Genomic DNA, 20637 nt, shown 5'->3' with positions numbered 1-20637 from the left:
TTGTTTTTCATGAATTTAGAGTCCTAGCACATCACCTAAACACCACACACGATCATGAAGCAACCGGAAAAGCAACTTGCTGTCACATGTGATCATGGGTTCGGTTCTATGGGATTGTTGGCTGGGCTTGGGTTCGCTTGGGACCAGAGCTTGGCCAGGGTCTGTGAGGGGTCAAGGGAAGAGTCCTAGCCACGCTAGGATGCGAGTCAAGAGGCTGGGAAGGAGTCCTAGCAAGCTAGGACTCCAACCCGTGAAGCCCATGAAAGCTGCGCAGGTACAGCAGCTGGTGCAGAGAAGGGATGGCTCGGCCTGGGGGCTCTGGGGGGATAGGTCAAGTCATTAGGGTCCTAAGAGGGTACACAAGGGTTAGGGTCAGGGGCTAGCTCGATTGGTTGGAATCCTAGCAAGTTCGAAGAGTCCTTTGTCAAGTGAAACTCTCGGCCATGGCATGCTACTGGTGTGTGGCTGCGGTTTTCAAGCTTGGGTTTGAGTGTGTTGGTTTTAAGGGTCCAGGAGGGTGCCTAGAGGGTCAGGTTTGGGGTTGGATCATGATGGTTCGAGCATGGCTCAATGAAAATTCAAGTTGGCTCAAGGGTAGTCTAGGTGGGTTTGTTGGCTGTTTCTGCAGCTCATGTTTTGCTTCGTTTTTGGAGCTTAAGATCATTCCCAATGGGTTCTAATGGTTCAGTAGGGTTCCTAGATGGGTTGGCTAGGTTTTGGTTCAAGGCGGCTCGGGCGTGGCTCGAGTGAATTGGGATATGGCTCGGTGTGTTCGAATAGGGGTCAAAAACGAGATGTTAAGAACTAAAAATGAATCCATGGGTCCACGGGTGTGGCTCATGACTTGGAATGATAGAATAAATCATAAAAAGGTTATGTTAAAAATTTGGGACCAAAATAACGAGTTTTAGATTTATTCGGGATTTAATCGCCGCACTAAACACTAATTAACGAGTTAAATGAAACGCCTAGTTTTATGCTTTATAAAATTATGAAAAATTAGGGTTAAGCTTAAATAATTATTAGAAGTCTAAGTTTTCAATTTGAGAATTTTATATTAATGTTTGGTTTAATTCGGGATTAAAATGCATTAATACGTTATATTTAAAGATTAATTTAAAAGTCGTCGAATTAAGCTAAATAAAAATATGAAAAAATTCATGTAAGCTTAAATAATTATTTGGGACATGTTAGAGAAGAAATTTAGAAAATTTCAAAAACGGAAAATTTTATGTCCAGGGGTAAAACGGTCATTTTACACCTAGAAATTAGTAAACGTCATGACAGTGCCCTATTTGCTGTTGAATATGCTAATATGATCATTTCACATGTTTATGAATTTTTATACGTTGATATATGATTTTTAAAATGTTCATGAATGTTTATGATTTTTAATATGTTAAGTTATGATTTTTAAATGTCTATGATTTTTTTTATGATTTAAATTGGACATTTAAAAGATATGTTGCATGCTTGGTTTCAAAATAAAAATGATATTATATGCATATTTTTATAAGTGATGGAAATACGACATGTTGAAGGATGTGAAGGGATTGTGACTACTGAATATGTTGGAAATATCGTGAGGGTTATGGTCTCAGTGGGAACCCGACGATCGTGTTTTCTTGGATACGGATACGAATACGTGATACGAATACTAATACGTGATACGAATACGAATATGTTAATACGTTGGCCAAGGCCCAGTTGACGGGTGAGAGTGTCGCTGGTGTCCCTGCCGCCCAGTACTGTGGTTACATGTAGATGGATCCATCGCCTAATACGTTTAAGAATACGAGTCACAATCACGATCTGAATTCAACAAACACGAACATGAATATGAATACGAATATGAATATGGATACGAATGTGGATATGCATACGAATATGAATATGAATATGTCTATGTTTTTATGAAACTGTTTTTATGCATCATGAAAATGTTTACGAAAATGTTTAAGTTTATGCATCTTCATGAAAACGATATTTTAAGTACAAGTATTTTTCACTGTTATATGTTAACTGTATTACGTATTACTCGTTATCAAGAATATGACGTGTTGAGTCTTTAGACTCACTAGGTGTGTATGATGCAGGTGATTATGATAATATGTTAATGGAGGTCTTGATGGTTGATCTGACTGGACTGAAGGTACACATAACCCGAGGACCGACGCTACTTTTCGCACTAGTTATTATTTATGATTTTAAGTAATGTTAAAGATATTTTTACGTCTTTTATTTATGTTATGAGATATTTTTGAGAGGTTATAGTATGGGCTATACTTTTCAAATAATGTTTTTAGGTTGGTAAAATGTTTGACGATTTTATGCTTTAAAATATTTTCCTTTGGATTTTTAAATGGCAGTTGGATGTTTATTTTTAAAATGATGTCAAAAATATTTTATGGTTCGGCCGATGCTAAGTGAGGTTAAAAAAAAAAAATTCTAGTACTTTTTAAGCAAAACGAATAAGCAGACGTTTCACTTAGTACATCTTTCAAACAATTATATTCAAAATTCAAATCATAGAATAACACACATACTATGATTTACATCGAAATTTTGAAAATTTTGAAAGGTTATTTACCTTATTTTTCTCAAAATCAATCCTTACAAATATGCATTAATTTATACTAAAAATTTAAAATTCTATAAACTTTTATTATCAATATAAATTAAATAAAGATATAATAAAATAGGTAATAACTTTGTATTATCTCAATTTAAAATATATGTATGTTAATGTAAAAATGATCTAAAAAATATATTTGAAACTTAAAGTTAATTTTAAAACTTAATTTATATAAGTCCTTAAACTCTTTGATTGAAATGCGACAAAATTCATATTTGATTATAGGTATTTGTCAAAGATCATTTTTAAAAATTCCTCATAGTTAAAAAAATCATCATATTTGCATTAGGGCTAAAAAAAACATACTCAAAAATTAAAATTGATTTTTTTAAAAAAAATTTAGGTGAATTTGGGTAGTCCCCCGTGTTACTGGGAGCGAGGAGCTATATAACACACTCACAAACTTTCTTTAATTTTTCACCTTTCATCTTATATGTAAGGAAACAATAATTGTTCACGTGAGGAGATAAATCAAAATATGATATTTAAACTGTTGTACATTGGAAAAAATTAAATTACACAATTATCTTCGTTGCTAACTTTTTGGTAAAATATGAAACGTTTTATAATCTCTATATTTCACTCTTAACACTTTAAAATAATAAATAGATATATTCACACTCACGTAAAACTTATATATATACAGTCGCTATAAGTTGAAATAGTTGCCTTGGAGAAAATAAAGTTGAAAATAAATCAGAAGAGGAGGATATGTAATCTGACGAGAAATTTGAAGCCATTTCCTTGTAAATTCCGCCATGCTCTAAAATAAATGCAAACTCTGCTTGCTAATGCATGCATTTGTCCACCACAGCCATCGATTCCCACTCGATCTCATTCGTTTCGGTCAGTCATCTCTATCCCCAATGACTTCCTCCATGGTTCTCCCTTCGATTTCTCTCAAGAAATGCGCTTTTGGAGCTCCCGAATCTTGCAGAAGCTACAGGCATCTGGGTTTCAAGAATGAGATTCGGAGGATTTCTCGGTTGAATTTGGGAAAATCAAGGGTTTTCATGAGCGTGGCAGTCGGATCTCAGACTGCTGTTGATGATGCGCTCTTCAGAGACTACAAGCCTTCTACTGCTTTCCTCTTTCCTGGTCAGGTATGTAAAGAAGTCGCATTTTATTAACGGTTAAGCGTAGGGCTGTAATTGAATCGAATCGAGCTGAACTTTAATAAAATTTTAGTATTTGATCGAACTTTCATTATTTTTTATTCGAATCCAATTTGAACAAAGCTCTAATTCGAGCTTTTTCGAACCGCTACTCTCCTAAGTGTTGGTCCCACGTGCGGAATTTGAGATAATAAAATCCGAAAATAAAGAATAAACTGGACACCGAGATTTACGTGGAAAACCCCTAAAAATTATCAGGGAAAAAACCACGGGCAAGATGAAAAGAATTCTACTATAATATTTTGTGGTGTACAACTCACTCACTGTGTTTTCAAAGAGAACACACACTCTCTTAATACAGGAGAACAAAACACCTCACAAATATTATAGAAATAAGCACTCAAATGCTTATAAGATGAGAGAAAACTTGAAGAAGTGATGATTTGAAATGAAGGAATGATGCACCTATTTATAGTAGAATTGCAAGATGTGAAACCGCGTATAAAACTGCGTTCCGTCTGAACGCATCCTTTCATTTCAAATCTTTGACATTTATTTAAAATGTGCACGGACAAATGGTTGACTTGCAGACATTTCTTCCACTTGAAGATTTGATTGAGAATCAAACACATCTTCACACATCTTTTCAATCTTGCCATTACCTGCTGCTTACGTTTCTGCTAGACCACTTGAGGATCTACACCACTCAAACTTATCAGTGTTCACTGGCTTGGTCAGAAAATCAGCTATGTTATCCTTTGTATGGATTTTCTGCATATCCACGCTTCCTTCCTCTACTACTTCTCGTACAAAGTGAAATTGTACTCCAATGTGTTTAGTCCTGGAATGAAAGGCTGGATTCCTTGCGATGTGCAAGGCACTCTGACAGTCACAAAACGAAGGAACATTCTCTTGTTTGTGTCTGATCTCCTCCAATAACCTTTTAATCCATATTGCCTCCTTGCAAGCTTGAGTAGCTGCCATATATTCTGCCTCTGTTGTAGATAACGCCACAACTGTCTGCAGTTTTGAAACCCAGCTTACTGCTCCCCCTGCAAGTGTAAACTACATAACCAATAGTAGATTTTCTCTTATCAGGATCACCTGCATAATCTGAATCGACATAGCCCCTGAGTGTAAAATCCGATCCTCCATAACATAATGCAGCATTCGAGGTACCCTTAATATATCTAAGGATCTTCTTAACAGTGCTCCAATGTTCTCGTCCAGGATTCGCCATATACCGACTAACTGCTCCCACTGTTTGAGCAATGTCCGGTCTTGTACAGATCATGGCGAACATCAAACTTCCCACTGCTGATGCATATGGTACTCGAGACATCTCCATCCTCTCTGCTTCACTGCTAGGACACATCTCGGAGGATAACTTTAAGTTAACAGGAAGAGGGGTCGAAATTGGCTTACTATCTTGCATGTTGAAGCGTTGCAAGACTTTCTTCAAATAATTTTTCTGGGAAAGCCAAATCTTTCTATTACTTCTGTCTCGATGAACTTGTATCCCTAGAATCTTGTTTGCTGGTCCCAAGTCCTTCATATCAAATTCCCTAGCCAACTGTGCCTTCAATCCTTGGACCTAATCTTTGTTGGGGCCTGCTACCAACATGTCGTCCACAAACAACAGCAAAATAATATAATCATCACCAGACCTCTTGAAATATGTACAAGGGTCTGCACTCAGTCTGTTGTATCCAAGGCTCATGATATAGGAATCAAATCTCTTGTACCAATACATCGGCGCCTGTTTAAGACCGTACAGAGATTTGTTCAACCTGCAAACCAAGTTCTCTTTGCCTTTTTTCCGCAAAACCTTCTGGCTGGAGCATATAGATTTCTTCTTCAAGATCTCCATGAAGAAATGCCGTTTTCACATCTAGCTGTTCTAGATGTAGGTCAAACACCGCACATAATACCAACACTACTCTGACTGTTGTAAGCCGAACCACAAGAGAAAATATCTCATTGAAGTCAATGCCTTCTTTCTGAGCATACCCTTTTACCACCAATCTAGCACGATACCGCTCCACTTGGTTATTGTCATCACGCTTGATCTTATAGACCCATCTGTTACCAATGGCTTTCCTTCCTTGTGGTAGTGTAACAAGATCCCAAGTTTTATTCCTGTCTAATGCCTCCAACTCTTCTTGCTTTGCTATCATCCACAAGGATACATCCGAGCTTTGAGTAGCCTCGTGGAAACTCGATGGCTCACCATCCTCTAATAATAGACAATATGCAATATTGCTTTCAGTGACATAATCTGAAAGCCAACCTGGTGGTCTTCTGTCTCGAGTTGACTGCCTCACATTGGAAACCTTAGACTCAATATGCTCTTGTTCTTCGTGCTCTGGTAGTGCTTCACAAGAAACCTGACCTTCGTCCGTCTTATTTTCCACCTGAAATATAGTAGTTTCTGAATTCAATGTGTCTTTGTATCCCTTTACTTTATCTTCCTCGAAGATAACATCCCTACTGATGACAAGCTTGTGAACAGTAGGATCCCACAAGCGAAACCCCTTTACTCCATCAGCATAACCCAAGAAGATACATTTTCTGGATTTCGAATCCAACTTCGATCTTTCTTGCTCATTGTACAGAACGTACACAGGACTTCCAAATGTATGCAAATGAGAATAATCTGTCGGCTTCCAGTCCACATCTCCATCGGAGTCTTCAGATCAATCGCCACTGAAGGAGAACGATTGATAATATAACAAGCGGTTTTGACTGTTTCTGCCCAAAATGACTTTTCTAAATCTGCAGTCCTCAACATAGCTCTTGTTCTGTCCAACAAGGTCCTGTTCATCCGCTACGCCACTCCATTCTGTTGAGGTGTGTAAGCCATCGTGAACTGTCTCTTGATGCCCTCATGTTGACAATATGCATCAAATTCGTCACTGGTATATTCTCCTCCATTGTCAGTCCTCAGACACTTGATTTTGTTTTCTGAATCAAGTTCAATCCGCGCTTTGAAATCTTTGAAGACTTGGAAAACATCTGATTTCTTCTTTGATTGGATACACCCAACATCTCCTAGAGAAATCATCAATGAACGAGACAAAGTATCTCGCTCCTCCTAGGGATATAATCGGTGCTTGCCAAACATCCGAATGAATCAGCTCCAATATGCTTTTGCTTTTGGCAGTAGAAGTGCCAAACTTTAATCTGTGTTGTTTACTGGTAACACAGTGCTCACAAAAGGGTAGTGACACTTTTGTAAGTCCCGGCAGCAGCTTCCGTTCTGAGAGAATTTTCAACCCTCGTTCTGACATATGCCCGAGCTTTCTATGTCATAACACTTTTAATTCTTCTCCTGAACCAATTGATGCAACAACTAGTTCTGCCTCTTTGTGTGTTTCTCCCAAAAGTACATACAGATTTGCAGCAACTTTTTTTCGCATTCATAACCACAAGCGCACCCTCACAATTTTCATGATCCCGTTCTCGATCCGAGTTTTGCACCCGATGTCATCTTATTGCCCCAATGACAAAAAATTCTTCGTCAGTCCTTTCACATGTCGTACCTCCTGTATGGTGCGAATGGTGCCATCAAACATTTTAATTTTGAAAGTACCGATCCCAGCGATTTTCAAGGCATGATCATTTCACATGAATACAGATCCTCCTGAGACTGGTTCATAATGATCAAACCATTCTCTCCGAGACGTCATATGCCACGTCGCTCCTGAATCCATAATCCATGTGTCACAAAATTTGTGCCTGCCTTCTGCAACAGTTGCTGCTTCGCTGAATAATATTTCACCACTGCCTGAAGTACTGGCCACATTTCCTTGAGAACTTTTATCGATACTCGTACACTCTTTCTTGAAGTGCCCTTTACCGCCACATTTAAAGCAGTAAATATTTGTCTTCTTACTTCTTGACTTTGATCTACCTCGCCTTTGGCTCCCACTGGAGTCACGGTCCATAAATCTTCCTCTTATCATCGGTAACGCCTCTGCCTGCTTTGATGTTACCAACCTATCTTCCTTATTCTTGCGCCGGCTTTCTTCTCCGAGAACCGCAGTTAAGACATCGTCGAATCTTAGAAAGCCCATAAGAATATTGTTGGTAATGTTGATGATAAGTTGATCATATGAATCTGGTAGACTTTGAAGTAGAAGCTCCGCACGTTCATTTTTCCCTATTTTATGCCCCATGGAAGTGAGTTGGGCAAATAGAGTATTTAGTGTGTTGATATGGTCGGTTATCGATGAGGATTCCGCCATCCGAAGAGTATAAAAAGCCTTCTCTTTAGGAAAATCATGTTGTGTAGTGACTTGACCTCGTACATCTTTGTCAGAGTATCCCAGATAACTTTGGCTGTTTTTATCTCAGAGATACTTGACATCACTTCGTCTGCAATAGCCAAGTGTAAATTGGCAACATCATTATCATTCATCTCATTCCACTTTCCATCGTACGTAATTTCCACTGGTCTATCTCCAATAGTTGCCAAGCAATTCTCCTTTCTTAAAACTGCTTGTATATTTATTTTCCACAGCATAAAATTGCTTCCATTGAACTTTGCTATCTCGTACCTGTCCGTCATTATGTCTACAACAATTTAGTAGACTGGACAAAATAATCCCGCCTTAATAAAAAAATCTTTTCTGATGTGTAAGATCAGTCTAGGCTGCAACCACAGAGCATACTCAGAATTTTAAGAAATTTTAAACCAATGCTCTGATACCACTTTTTGGTCCCACGTGCGGAATTTGAGATAGTAAAATCCGAAAATAAAGAATAAACTGGACACCGAGATTTACGTGGAAAACCCCTAAAAATTATTAGGATAAAACCACGGGCAAAATGAAAAGAATTCCACTATAATATTTTGTGGTGTACAACTAACTCACTGTGTTTTCAAAGAGAACACACACTCTCTTAATACAGGAGAACAAAACACCTCACAAATATTATAGAAATAAGCACTCAAATGCTTATAAGATGAGAGAAAACTCGAAGAAGGGATGATTTGAAATGAAGGAATGATGCACCTATTTATAGTAGAATTTCAAGGTGTGAAACCGCGTATAAAACGCGTTTCGTCTGAACGCATCCTTTCATTTCAAATCTTTGACATTTCAAATATTATAGAAATAAGCACCCAAATGCTTATAAGATGAGAGAAAACTCGAAGAAGGGATGATTTGAAATGAAGGAATGATGCACCTATTTATAGTAGAATTTCAAGGTGTGAAACCGCGTATAAAACGCGTTTCGTCTGAACGCATCCTTTCATTTCAAATCTTTGACATTTATTTAAAGTGCACCGGCCAAATGGTTGACTTGCCGACACTAGGCGCCACTGCCTCCTCAACAGCCTCACGGGCCACGGCCTAAATATTCCCAATCCTCTTCTTTCAACGCTTCACAAAGCCATATCCGATAATTCACAAGCAAATCTCAAACCCAAATCTGAGCCATGCCCAAGAAAGGATATGTTTGTTTTACCACCCGTTTGAATGCCAGCTTGGAGTAACTGTTTCACGTTGTGAAGGCCGGTGCAGATCTCGGCTAGAGAATGTCCGTGTTTCGCCTATTCAGTTGCCGGAAGAACCTCACGTCGAAGTGCCGTATTCTCGCACCCAATGCTCAACGAAAATTTTAAACTTTTAGTTTCGATGCTCCAAACTTTCTTTGAGTGTAGTATGAATTTAAATATCCATAGTGTGTTTAGAATTATTACTTTTGCGTATTTAACGCTGGACACTCAACCAGTCCGAGATTAACGCAGTTGGTCGTTCTTGTGCATCTCTTCGAATGGATCTCCTGCTTTTGATCGTTAAATTAAGTCCACGATCGGAGACTTTGTTCCTTGTTTAGATTGCAGTAGAAATCACGAACAATTTCTGCGTTGAGAATAGGACACTCGAATTTCAGAAATCCGGAGTCGTTGTGGCGACAGCGCTGTGGAAGACTTATGACACGAATTTTTCTTTCAAAATTTCAAGTGGCTGAGAGATTGATTTTTGTGAGGAGAGGATTTTGTGTGTTTTATGTTGTTTGTAAAACTCATGTGTTCTCAACCTTTGATAACATATTTATTTAAAATATACAAGTCCTATATCACTAGAATTCCTAATCCTAATGTTCTTAGACTCTTAATTTTCATTAATTAAAATTCTCATATTATTGTTATATCATACATTAATCAACTTTTAATAATGCATGATATATTTATTTTACATACACATCGTTATATCTCCATATAAAATATATGTGTACATATATTAATACATCTACATATGTACAAATACTATATGCATAGACACATTAATTAAAATTAAATAATCATTATTTAATTTCTTTAATTAACTTATTAGTTAATTAATTATAGACTTCTTTAGAATATTTCATGAGAATTTTGTACATATTAGTAGTCACTACTATTAATATCATCATTTAATTAATAAATTCCAAATTCACTAAATAAATAACTTTGAACTCATTATAACCACGATCGACGATCTGACAACGATCATGTATCAATGATACAAATCTTGTTCATATAATGAAATTGAAAATTTTGAAGACTTTCACTGTCCATATTTGGCAGCTGCCAGTTTTGTGAACTCTTTTACAAAAACAGGTATTTCCACTCTCCTTCCTCAATTAGCAGTTAAGCTAACTTCTATTCTTCTACTTTATGGAATCAACTTATAAACTCATTTATAAGCATTCCATTTGATATTCATCAAACTACAGTCATCAAATTCAACTCCTTGAGTTTTGACTTTCTCAATGAGAACACAAATCCAATTCTTATGTCACCCTCAATGATTCAAGGATACAACTAGCTGTGGGTTTACATCTCAATGTGATTCAGAACAACATTTATTCTTATTTAGGTTTAACCTAATGAGCCATATTCTTTTCATCAACATTTTTATCAAGAATGTTAGAACTCATTTCTGTTTGCACTCATCGGATCATGGTAAAAGCGTCTAGTAGCATCATCCCTTGATCCCCTTAGGTATCACTGATAGTGCCTGCAAGAATCTTAAGTCATGATTAGTGTACAATACGGTCCCTTTAACCCATATATATCCCGATCGAATCTGCAACCATTGGTATATCGAGAGTTACATATGAATTCGATAACGATGTGATGTATTTTTGAGTAATAATAGTAACATCGTATGTGCAATTAGAAAAATACCTTTGCCTAAAACACATTTCTTGCTCTAGCCAGAGACTCCTTGAACCGTTAACTCATCAGATCACACATGATATCTTCACCCTTAGGCAAACGGTGAATCCCTGACTACAATGAATTTGCTCCTACATATTTCGAAACTACACTCAATCTCGTTACCTGATAACCCTCAATGAGGTCGGTAAATGGATCAAATTGTAATGCTACTACTTAGAACCTCTACATTGTCCCGGGTCAAAAGACTAATGGTGTACAACCATAACCGCGAACTATTCCACTCCACAAGTAATAACCACTTGGATAGTGCGAGGGAAGGTTGTTTAGTGAATCGTCAAATGATCACCCATCTGTGTGAATGACATCTCCACGTCCTTACCAAAGAAACATGACGCTTATATCACAGATGTTAACCTCAAGATCAAGCGACATTTATCCTTATTTTAGAAGGCTGATTCGACTAAAAACCTGTTTAGAATATATTGTACACTTCCTAATTAGTTTTATGGTTTTACTTTGAGAGGCATACCTCGTTGTACCTATTATATATTCAAGTGCTTTATCTATGTAGCTTGTATTGGTATACAGATAAAGTAAATGTCATAATTAGATAAAATCATAAAATATTATCAAAATAATGATCGTTTTTACATAAAAATCAATAAAGCCTAAACAACAAGTTGGCTAGCTGTGCACCTACTCTAACACCTTCGTCCTAGACCCAAGCGATGCGGTAGGAGGCGGTGATTCTCTGATGGGTTGGTGAGTAGGATACCTTATACTTAGATTCGTAAATATACACTTATTCTTCGATTTTAGCTTCAATCTACGATAATCAAAATCAAGGAGTAGAAGAAGATGGTGATAATTTAGGAAGAGGAGACGAGCTAAAGTTTTTGCAAAATTTGAAAAGTAAGGCAAGATGGTCTAGAGTGAGTTAGGTGAAGTTTAGTTTTGATCAAAAGTTGACGTAGATTTTTGTTAATTGACGATTTAGGAATTTTATGCACTTGAGATTTTAAATATTAAATTAAGTTTTTGGTTATGGAAATGTTGAGTTAATTTAAATGGGAAGTTCGAAATTTTATGTTTCAAAAAGGAAAAAAAAATTCAGCAGGATTTTAAAGTTAAAAAGTAATGGACGTTTCAACTTTTAAATAACATATTTAAATATTTTAAAAAAATCAAATTTTAATCAGCTTTCAAATTACTTCTTAGAACAACTAGTTCTGATACCAATTGAAGGATCAGTTTTGACACTCTTGAAAGTGCTTCAAACACAATATTCTCCATAAGCTGCAGTAGCTTGTGTTCTGAGAATGAATATACTGATGAATTAAATCGAGTTTAGTTTTAAAACCAGGCTGAAGACACTCGAAATAATCCTTCGTTAAGAAAACTGAACAGTTTAAACCTTTTAGCTTGTGTAAACTGAATAACTGAAATAAGGGGATGAGTTCGGGCTTGTATCAGTTCAGTTATGGGAAGAGCTGAACTGATATCAGCCGAACTGATCAAATCAGTTTAAAAACAATAGTTAAACAGTTAAAGACACAAGATATGTTTATGGATGTTCGGAGACTTCAACTGCTCCTATGTTACCCCATCTACCACCTCGGACAGGATCCACTAGAAGACTTTGATTTATATAACACCTTCTACAAACCCACTCTAGAAGGGCAGTACCCAACTAGAACTCATAGCACTCAAGATTGCAGGCAGCACCTGACAATCGGCATAATGTTTCACGTCTCTTATGCCAAGAATACAAACACAATGTTTAATGTCTTTGTGTGAAGACTCGCTAAGCTAAACAATAAGGTCAACTCTCTGTATATGTGAGTGATTGTGTGTGAATGTGTGAGAACTGATCTAATCAATACAACACGAAGGTGTTCTCACACAACTGGGCTAAGTGGCTAACTGCTTATAGTAAGCTGATATGAAATATGCGTGCCCTCTGTTTTCTTCACACACTAGTATTTTGTTGTAGTTCCTCTCATTTCTTCGATGGTCTTGATCTGGTATTTATAGTCGCTTAGCTGACCGTGCATGAAGACTCAATAATAATGTGCGTTGTATTTGCATGTGCTTCCCTATGATATGTTTCTTCATTTTGACAACAGTTTTGGAAGCTTTCCTCATTTTAGTTCCACTGCAACGTCCATTATTGTACCTTCGTCTGTGAAGTAGCTTGTAGCTTGTAGTTTGTACCTTGTATATTCATGCTTAGCTAGATTCCATTTGATAGTCTTGTCATGATATGCGAATTGATCAGTTACAAATGATGTTCTGAATTGGTATGGTGAACTCGGTTTGGACTGATTTAGTTTTGACAATTAGTTGACGTCTCGATAGTTTCAGTTTTGGCGTGGGAACTGATCATTTCGGGACCTGATCAGTTTCAGCTTTTCTGCGCACTAGATAAACTTGTTAGAAACAAAATAACAAGTTTTGTTAACATCAAAATCAAGATTACGAACATAAAATGTTCCAACAAAGTGTAACAATTTTAGGCTCAGTTGATGTTACTGATAAACTTGCTTTGCACGATGTTCTTCATACTCCTATCTTTGATTCAAGCTTCCTTTCGATCTCCAAATTTACTATAGAACACCACTGAACAATTACATTTTCCCCTCATTTTTGCCTTTTTCAGGACCAATCGTGTGGGAGGATAATAGGGATTTGTAAGGAGTGAAATGGTTTGTATCATCTCGAGTCTCTCAATTTTCGTTCAAATGGTACTGTTTGTTCTTCTTCCTTAAGCAATTGTAACACCACTTCTTGTAATGCTTTGTCTTCTGCTGCAAATGAAACTGATTGTAATGTTTGGCACAAAAGGCTTGGACATATTTCTTTTTCTCGAATGCAAATGTTACCTTTTTTCTCAAAAAACTTTAAGTTGTCTCTTTGCCATATCTGTCCACAATCTAAACATACTAGGTTGCCATGCCCTTCTAAGAGTGTTTCAACTTCTACTATCCCTTTTCAATTACTTCTCATGGACATTTGGGGTCCATTCCATACTCCTACACCATGGTGAGAAGTATTTTCTCACTGTCGTCAATGATTACACTCGCATGACTTGGGTGTATCATATGCAGTCCAAACTTGATGTTCTGCCAACGATCAAGAACTTTGTGATCCTTGTTAAAAATCAATTTTCAGTCCACATTAAAATCATTTGCACTGACAATGTGCTTGATTTTTTCAAATCAGAATGTACAGTGTTCTTCTCAACCTTGGGCATTCTTCATCAAAGTTCTTGTGCTTATACTCCACAACAAAATGGGGTTGAGGAATGTAAGCATCTTCATATCTTGAATGTAGCCAGGTCCCTTGTGTTTCAAGCTCAGTTCCCAAAAGTATATTGGGGCGATTGCGTTCTCACAGCTAGCTACTTAATCAACCGAACTCCTACTCCTCTATTATCAAATAAAACTCCTTTTGCAATGCTTTTTGGCAAACCTCCTTACAATCACCTTCTCATTATAGGCTGTCTTTGTTATGCTTCATTGTTGCCCAAGGTTGATCAATTCTCCCCTCAGGCTACTGCTTGTGTCCTACTTGGTTATTCTCCTTCTCAAAAAGGATATCATCTTCTCGATCTCACCCACAAGCACAGATTTGTCTCTCGAGATGTCACATTTCATGAAATCATCTTCCCTTTTTCCCATACACCTTCCCAATCTTCCGTATTTCTCCCTCCACCTTCTCAAGATATTTTTGATCCTCTACCAGCAAATATTCCTCCACAGGTTCATCTCCTCTAATTCCTGTGATCCCTCCGACTCAAATCCCCAGAAGGTCTCTTCCTAATCACTTGCCTCCCTCTTGGTCTCGAGATGATATTTGTCCAACCATTTCTTTTCCCTTGGCCAATACTTCTCATCCTTTATCAAATTTTATCACCTATTCCCATATGTCGACCCCCTACCAGGCCTTCTTAACCTTTATTTCAGCCATCAAGGAGCCTACAACTTACCAAGAGGCAGTAACTGATCCTAGTTGGAAATTAGCTATGGATCAAGAATTTGAGGCTTTAGAGGCCAACAAAACTTGGCAAATGGTTGACTTACCAGCTGGAAAGAAGGCTACAGGTAATAAGTGTGTTTACAAAGTGAAATACCGTGCTGATGGCAGTCTAGATCGATTCAAGGCTAGGATAGTCGCTAAAGGTTATACACAGGCAGAAGATCTCGAGTATCATGACACATTTTCTTCTGTTGCTAAGATTGTTACCGTGGTCAGCCTTCTTGGTGTTGCAGCTCTCAAAAATTGGCCTTTCTTTCAAGTGGACGTCAATAATGCATTTTTGCAGGGGGAGTTGGATGAGGAAATTTATATGGTTTCTAAGGCATGTCGATTTTTCAAATCCTTGTATGGGCTAAAGCAAGCTTCACGCTAATGGAACAAAAAATTTGCTCACGTTATGATGCTAGGTGGTTTTGAGCAATCTAAGCATGACCACTCCTTGTTTGTAAAAAGGGATGGTACATAAATCACATTGTTACTGGTTTATGTGGATGATAAGTAATCACAGGGAATCACATGGACTCCATAATAGCGTTGAAAGATCATTTACATTCTGTTATACGAGTTAAAGACTTGGGAACTTTGAAATTCTTTCTTGTCATTGAAGTGGTTCGATCCAAGTTAGGAATTTATCTAAACCAGGAGTTGTTGTTAGAGGCAGGTGTATCAGGAGCAAGGCCGTGTGACATTCCAATGGAACAAAACATGAGACTAACTTCTAAAGAATATGATGTGAGTCTGGGAGAAGAAACTGTAAATGATGCCCTGCTTCCAGATGCTGGAGTGTATAGAAGATTAATTGGGAAGACTTATATTCCTAACTATAACAAAACCAGATTTTTGCTATGCTGTGCAGAATCTGAGCCAGTTTATGCATGCACCAAAACTCCCTCACATGGAAGCTGATTTTGAGATATTTGAAAGCTACTCCAGGGATGGGAATTTTACTGTCTTCTAAAGGTGCATTCAGTTTGGAAGCTTTTTGTGATTCAGGTTGGGGAACTTGTCCCATGTCCCGAAGATCTATCACAGGGTGTTGTGTAAAGCTTGGTGATTCTCTGATTTCATGGAGAACAAAGAAGCAAAGTACAGTGTCACGATCATCTGCGGAGGCGGAGTATAGAGCAATGGCCACCACAGTATGTGAGATAGTTTGGATTGTTGGAATCTTACAGGAAATGGGAATAGAGCTACTGGAGTCAGTAACATTTGCTGTGATAATAGAGCTGCACTTCACATAACCACAAATCCAATCTATCACGAGCGTACCCAGCATATAGAGATAGATTGTCACTTGATAAGAGAAAAAAATTCAACAAAAACTGGTGAAAACTTCGTACTCTCACAGGAGAGCAGCAGGCGGATATATTCACAAAAGCTTTGGGGAAGAGCCAACATGGATATTTATTGAGAAAGCTTGGTGCGATAAATCTATACCAAGCTTGAGGGGGAGTGTAAAGAAGTCGCATTTTATTTTTTATAAGCGGTGTTTTTAGTTTGTAGTGGTTAGGAGGATAGAGATGTATATATGTGCTTCCTTTTCACTTTGTACGGACATTGCAGAATTGAATGAAAATTTCCCAGTCTTTATTTCTTGCTCACTTTCAACAAGGTATATTTTGATTACATTTTTGAACAATTTATATTTTTGGTGGATCGAGGTTGCCTATGGCATTGCACATTATTGCGTTTTTGCTTGGTTAAGCCTCGAAAACTTTATATTGCTAATTGAATTGTCTTATTACATATTTTTGTACAATTGATGTTTGATTATGTGCTGATCACGGATTAATGTGGAAGCTTTATATACTTGTTCAATGATTCTGATTGAATTGCCACTTTTATAGTGCATAAGGCAGAACAAGTTACCATTTTTGTTTTACGTATCTTATATTTCCCAAATTTGGATTTTGTTTCCTTGTAGAATGACTGGATAATAATGTTTAGCTTAGAAATCTCTTTTTTCGGTCTGTGTTGTGAATAACATGTTTTTATCCAAGTCGACATAGGAAATGAAGTTCAGCTTAGTTGCTGACAATAAGGAAATTGGCGCACTTTTATGATTTCTGATCATTTACTCGTAATTTATGAAAGAATTTGATTCAAATGGCGCAAAAAGATTCAAAATGTTTCTTCTCTTGGAAGAGTGGATTTTATGATTGTCAGGTTTTTAAATTTGAAAATGTGAAAGTATGATATTATTTTCTTGAATATTGAACTCGGAGTCGACACCTAGTAAGATATAATAATTGATCGCATTGGCTGTAAGACTGTATGAGATGATTAATTGTATCTATATTTCATCTGTGAAGGGTGCACAAGCAGTTGGAATGGGTGTGGAGGCTCAAAAAGTGCCTGCTGCTGCTGAACTGTACAAAAGAGCAAATGATATTTTGGGGTATATCATACTTCTTGTTATGAACTCTTTTTAAAATTCAAATCCTGATGCTTTAAGAAAATTTTGAAATGTGGAGTATAAGAGCTCATAACTTCTGATAGTCCTGCATATCTTTAGGAAATCAAAGAACAAGACAGCTGTTTAATCTTTCATTGTTTAACATCTTGAGCTCAATCTATTCTCTTTCCAACAAATCTGCACTCATCATGAATTTCCATTTGTAGGAGATGTATAGGTGGTAATAATAGTGTGCCTTAAGACAGCATTGATAGAACTCCCTTAATCAGCTCGTGGAATAAATCTACACTCCCAGGCTGTTTAACTGTGGATTAATCCTTTCATTTATTTACATATAGGCTATAGTATTTCTTTTTAAAGCAAATATATATATTATTTTGATACATTTTAAAGCAAAATTTAATTGAATTGTAGTGAGGTGTTTTATATGTAGTTTTAATATGCTTTTGTAATTAACTGTTATATCATGTCAAGGTTCGACATTTTGGATATTTGCATCAATGGACCAAAGGAAAAGCTTGACAGCACTGTTCTAAGCCAGGTATGCCTCCATTATGGGAATTGTCATGCTTTTCGTAAAACCCTATCATGCATTTTCAAAAAGTGCATCAAACAATAGAAAAGCTCTGTTAGTATGAAGTAACTGAGGAAATACACTATAGTTTCCTACATATAAAATTGTAAATTTTAATCCAATCAAGTTGATTACTTATTGATCAGAAAATTACTGGAAAATGATGTCGCGAAACATTTGGTTTTAGTTATAAAAGTAAAATGGCATTTAATTAACACTTTTTGAAGAAATATTCTTATGCAGTATGATTTTTTCAAATTAGTTGCATGATATAGTCCTATCTGATGTGATTCTTGAACCCCCTTCATTTAAACACAAACACCAGTGCACTCTTGTATGATCATAGACATTTTGCTTTGGAAATGCACCCTCATAATTATACCTGTCAACCTGCGGACATAATTCTGGTTCTTTTTTTTTCCATTTGCTCAGCCAGCTATTTATGTCACAAGTTTAGCTGCAGTTGAGGTGCTCCGAGCTCGTGATGGTGGGCAGGAAATAATTGACTCTGTGGATGTGACATGCGGATTGAGTTTGGGAGAATACACTGCTCTTGCATTTGCTGGAGCTTTCAGGTGAAATTTCTGAGGAATGTTATGTTAAAGCTCGGATTTGTGATGATTGCATTGTGGATACAGCCTTGGATTGGTTTTCATATACTTTATGGCAACATCGCAATAACTTATGATGAAGTTTGTTTCTGATGGTTTGTTTTCATGATGCAGCTTCGAGGATGGGCTGAAACTGGTTAAATTAAGGGGTGAAGCCATGCAGGTACTTCTAAAACTATCCCATTCATCTATATGTGAACAAATGTATTGAAGAACTCTCTGAAATGCCACTTCTTTTGCCATCTTCAGGATGCTTCTGATGCTGTTAAAAGTTCAATGGTTAGTATTGTTGGTCTAGACTCTGCGAAGGTGCAAGAGCTTTGTGATGCTGCCAATGAGGAAGTAGATGAAGCAAACAAAGTTCAAATCGCAAATTTCTTGTGTACTGTAAGTTGGTATCCACTTTTGGATCTCTCATCAGACTGCATGTATTTGGCTGTGCAATAATTTTAGACTGATACTTTTCTTAATTTGATCCTGTGGAAATGTATTACATGATTATTTAAGATGCATTGTTCTCATAGGGAAATTATGCTGTATCTGGAGGACTTAAAGGAATTGAAGCTGTGGAAGCAAAAGCAAAATCATTCAAGGCTAGAATGGCGGTAAATTCTTTCTTAATTACCTCTTGACATATTTTTCTTTAGATAATTTTAGTCTCTTAATGTCTGACCACACAAGTTTTCCTTTAACAGGTCCGATTAGCTGTAGCTGGTGCTTTCCACACTGGATTTATGGAACCAGCTGTATCAAGACTAGAAGCTGCTTTGGCATCTACAGAAATTCGCATCCCCAGAATACCAGTTATATCTAACGTTGATGCAGAACCACATGCAGATCCTGAAACAATAAAGAAAATACTCGCTCGTCAGGTAAACCGGCAACTTCAGAGATGGACCCAGCCCTACTCAGTAAAAACAATCTTGTTTATTTTATTGATGAGTAGTGCAGTTTGTCCCTCGCCTCCCCACTCCTCACTGGTGCAAAAAATCTCAAATTGGTTTTTGCACCTATGAATATTGTTCTGTTGAGCCTAAGAGCTGGATTCTATCCGAATCATTCCTTTTTATTCTGCAACTTCAGGTGACTTCTCCTGTTCAATGGGAGACGACAATGAAGACTCTATTAAGCAGTGGATTGGCAAAGAGCTACGAATTAGGACCTGGAAAGGTACGAGTCATTACCATGAAGAATTTTGCTTAGTGCTAAAAAGCTTTGTTTCTTCTGAGACATTTGTTGATAATGATCAGGTTATAGCTGGTATCGTAAAAAGGATGGATAAAGGTGCTCCCATTGAGAATATCAATGCCTAATCGTGTACTGATGACCGATTTTATATATTTTGGGCGTCTACGAACAATTTCTCGGCTGAAATGTTTTGGTCGAGCCTCATTTCTGCTTCTTTTTGCTGTGTACAAGGTTGCTTCAATGTAGTTGTTTTAAGTTAATTTTGAGCCTGAGTTTTGTCAAGCCACAAAAAAGATTAGTTTGTAGTGACTTCGTTGCGGTCTTGGTTATCAGTGGATGAGCACTTGTTTGATACCATCGTTTTACTTTGATTGAACTATCAAGTTCACTGACAGTCGATGTATGGGAGAAATCTATATTCTATTGCAGAAATTTCGATGAAGCAAGAAATTTGACAATTCATCGTAAAAGGTTACAAATTGTAGTTACTTTCATTATCTGTGAAAATCGGTCTTTATCAAGATGGTAAAAATGGTAATATGACAAAAAAAAAAATTACTACATTCAATCAGCAAGAACCACATCATGGCACTTGATTGAATGGTGAACCATTCTGGAAATAATATCATGTACGCCCTCGTGTGCTAACGATTCCAGCAATGAGATTTCCTACTTCTTCGCTGCAATCCTCCTGCACATGATGCCCTGCCTGAAAAAACATCAGCAATGCAGCCTGGCTTTAATACGTGCATATTAAAATATATTCCAATGCAATAAATTCCTTGATGATATGTTGGATATATGATTCCATATCTCAGTTAAAACTATTCCTTGTGAGATAATTTGCACGACTTAGTACTCAGCAGCAATGGATGATGAGTTT

General features: G+C 37.0%; 2 protein-coding genes across 2 annotated transcripts in view; one reads left to right on the top strand and one right to left on the bottom strand.

Annotated features, from left to right (window-relative positions):
- Positions 1-3303: 3303 nt before the first annotated feature.
- LOC142555071 (uncharacterized) lies at positions 3304-20212 on the top strand. The gene is made up of 10 exons (XM_075665730.1): positions 3304-3738; positions 17278-17363; positions 17856-17922; positions 18388-18530; positions 18681-18729; positions 18816-18953; positions 19091-19171; positions 19262-19438; positions 19650-19736; positions 19817-20212. The coding sequence occupies exons 1-10, from the start codon at positions 3427-3429 to the stop codon at positions 19877-19879; spliced, it is 1203 nt and encodes a 400-aa protein (XP_075521845.1). The 5' UTR covers positions 3304-3426; the 3' UTR covers positions 19880-20212.
- The window catches only part of LOC142555072 (uncharacterized), a 42917-nt gene continuing 42136 nt past the window's right edge, over positions 19857-20637 (bottom strand). The window contains exon 14 of the mRNA XM_075665731.1: positions 19857-20463. Coding sequence (XP_075521846.1) covers positions 20380-20463 — 84 coding nt within the window. The 3' untranslated portion in view covers positions 19857-20379. The remainder of the gene's footprint in view (positions 20464-20637) is intronic.

This window comes from Primulina tabacum, chromosome 9, assembly GCF_025594145.1.
Source record: "Primulina tabacum isolate GXHZ01 chromosome 9, ASM2559414v2, whole genome shotgun sequence".
NCBI lineage: Eukaryota > Viridiplantae > Streptophyta > Magnoliopsida > Lamiales > Gesneriaceae > Primulina > Primulina tabacum.
The sequence above is the reverse complement of the archived record's forward strand: the minus strand, read 5'-3'. Positions and strand labels throughout refer to the sequence as shown.

Excerpts from the sequence above, each read along its gene's own strand:
- LOC142555071 (XM_075665730.1), top strand. The coding sequence starts at position 3,427 with ATGCATGCATTTGTCCACCACAGCCATCGATTCCCACTCGATCTCATT. Across the intron at positions 18,531-18,680 it reads GCATTTGCTGGAGCTTTCAG|CTTCGAGGATGGGCTGAAAC; the intron begins GTGAAATTTCTG and ends TTCATGATGCAG. Across the intron at positions 18,954-19,090 it reads TCGCAAATTTCTTGTGTACT|GGAAATTATGCTGTATCTGG; the intron begins GTAAGTTGGTAT and ends TTGTTCTCATAG.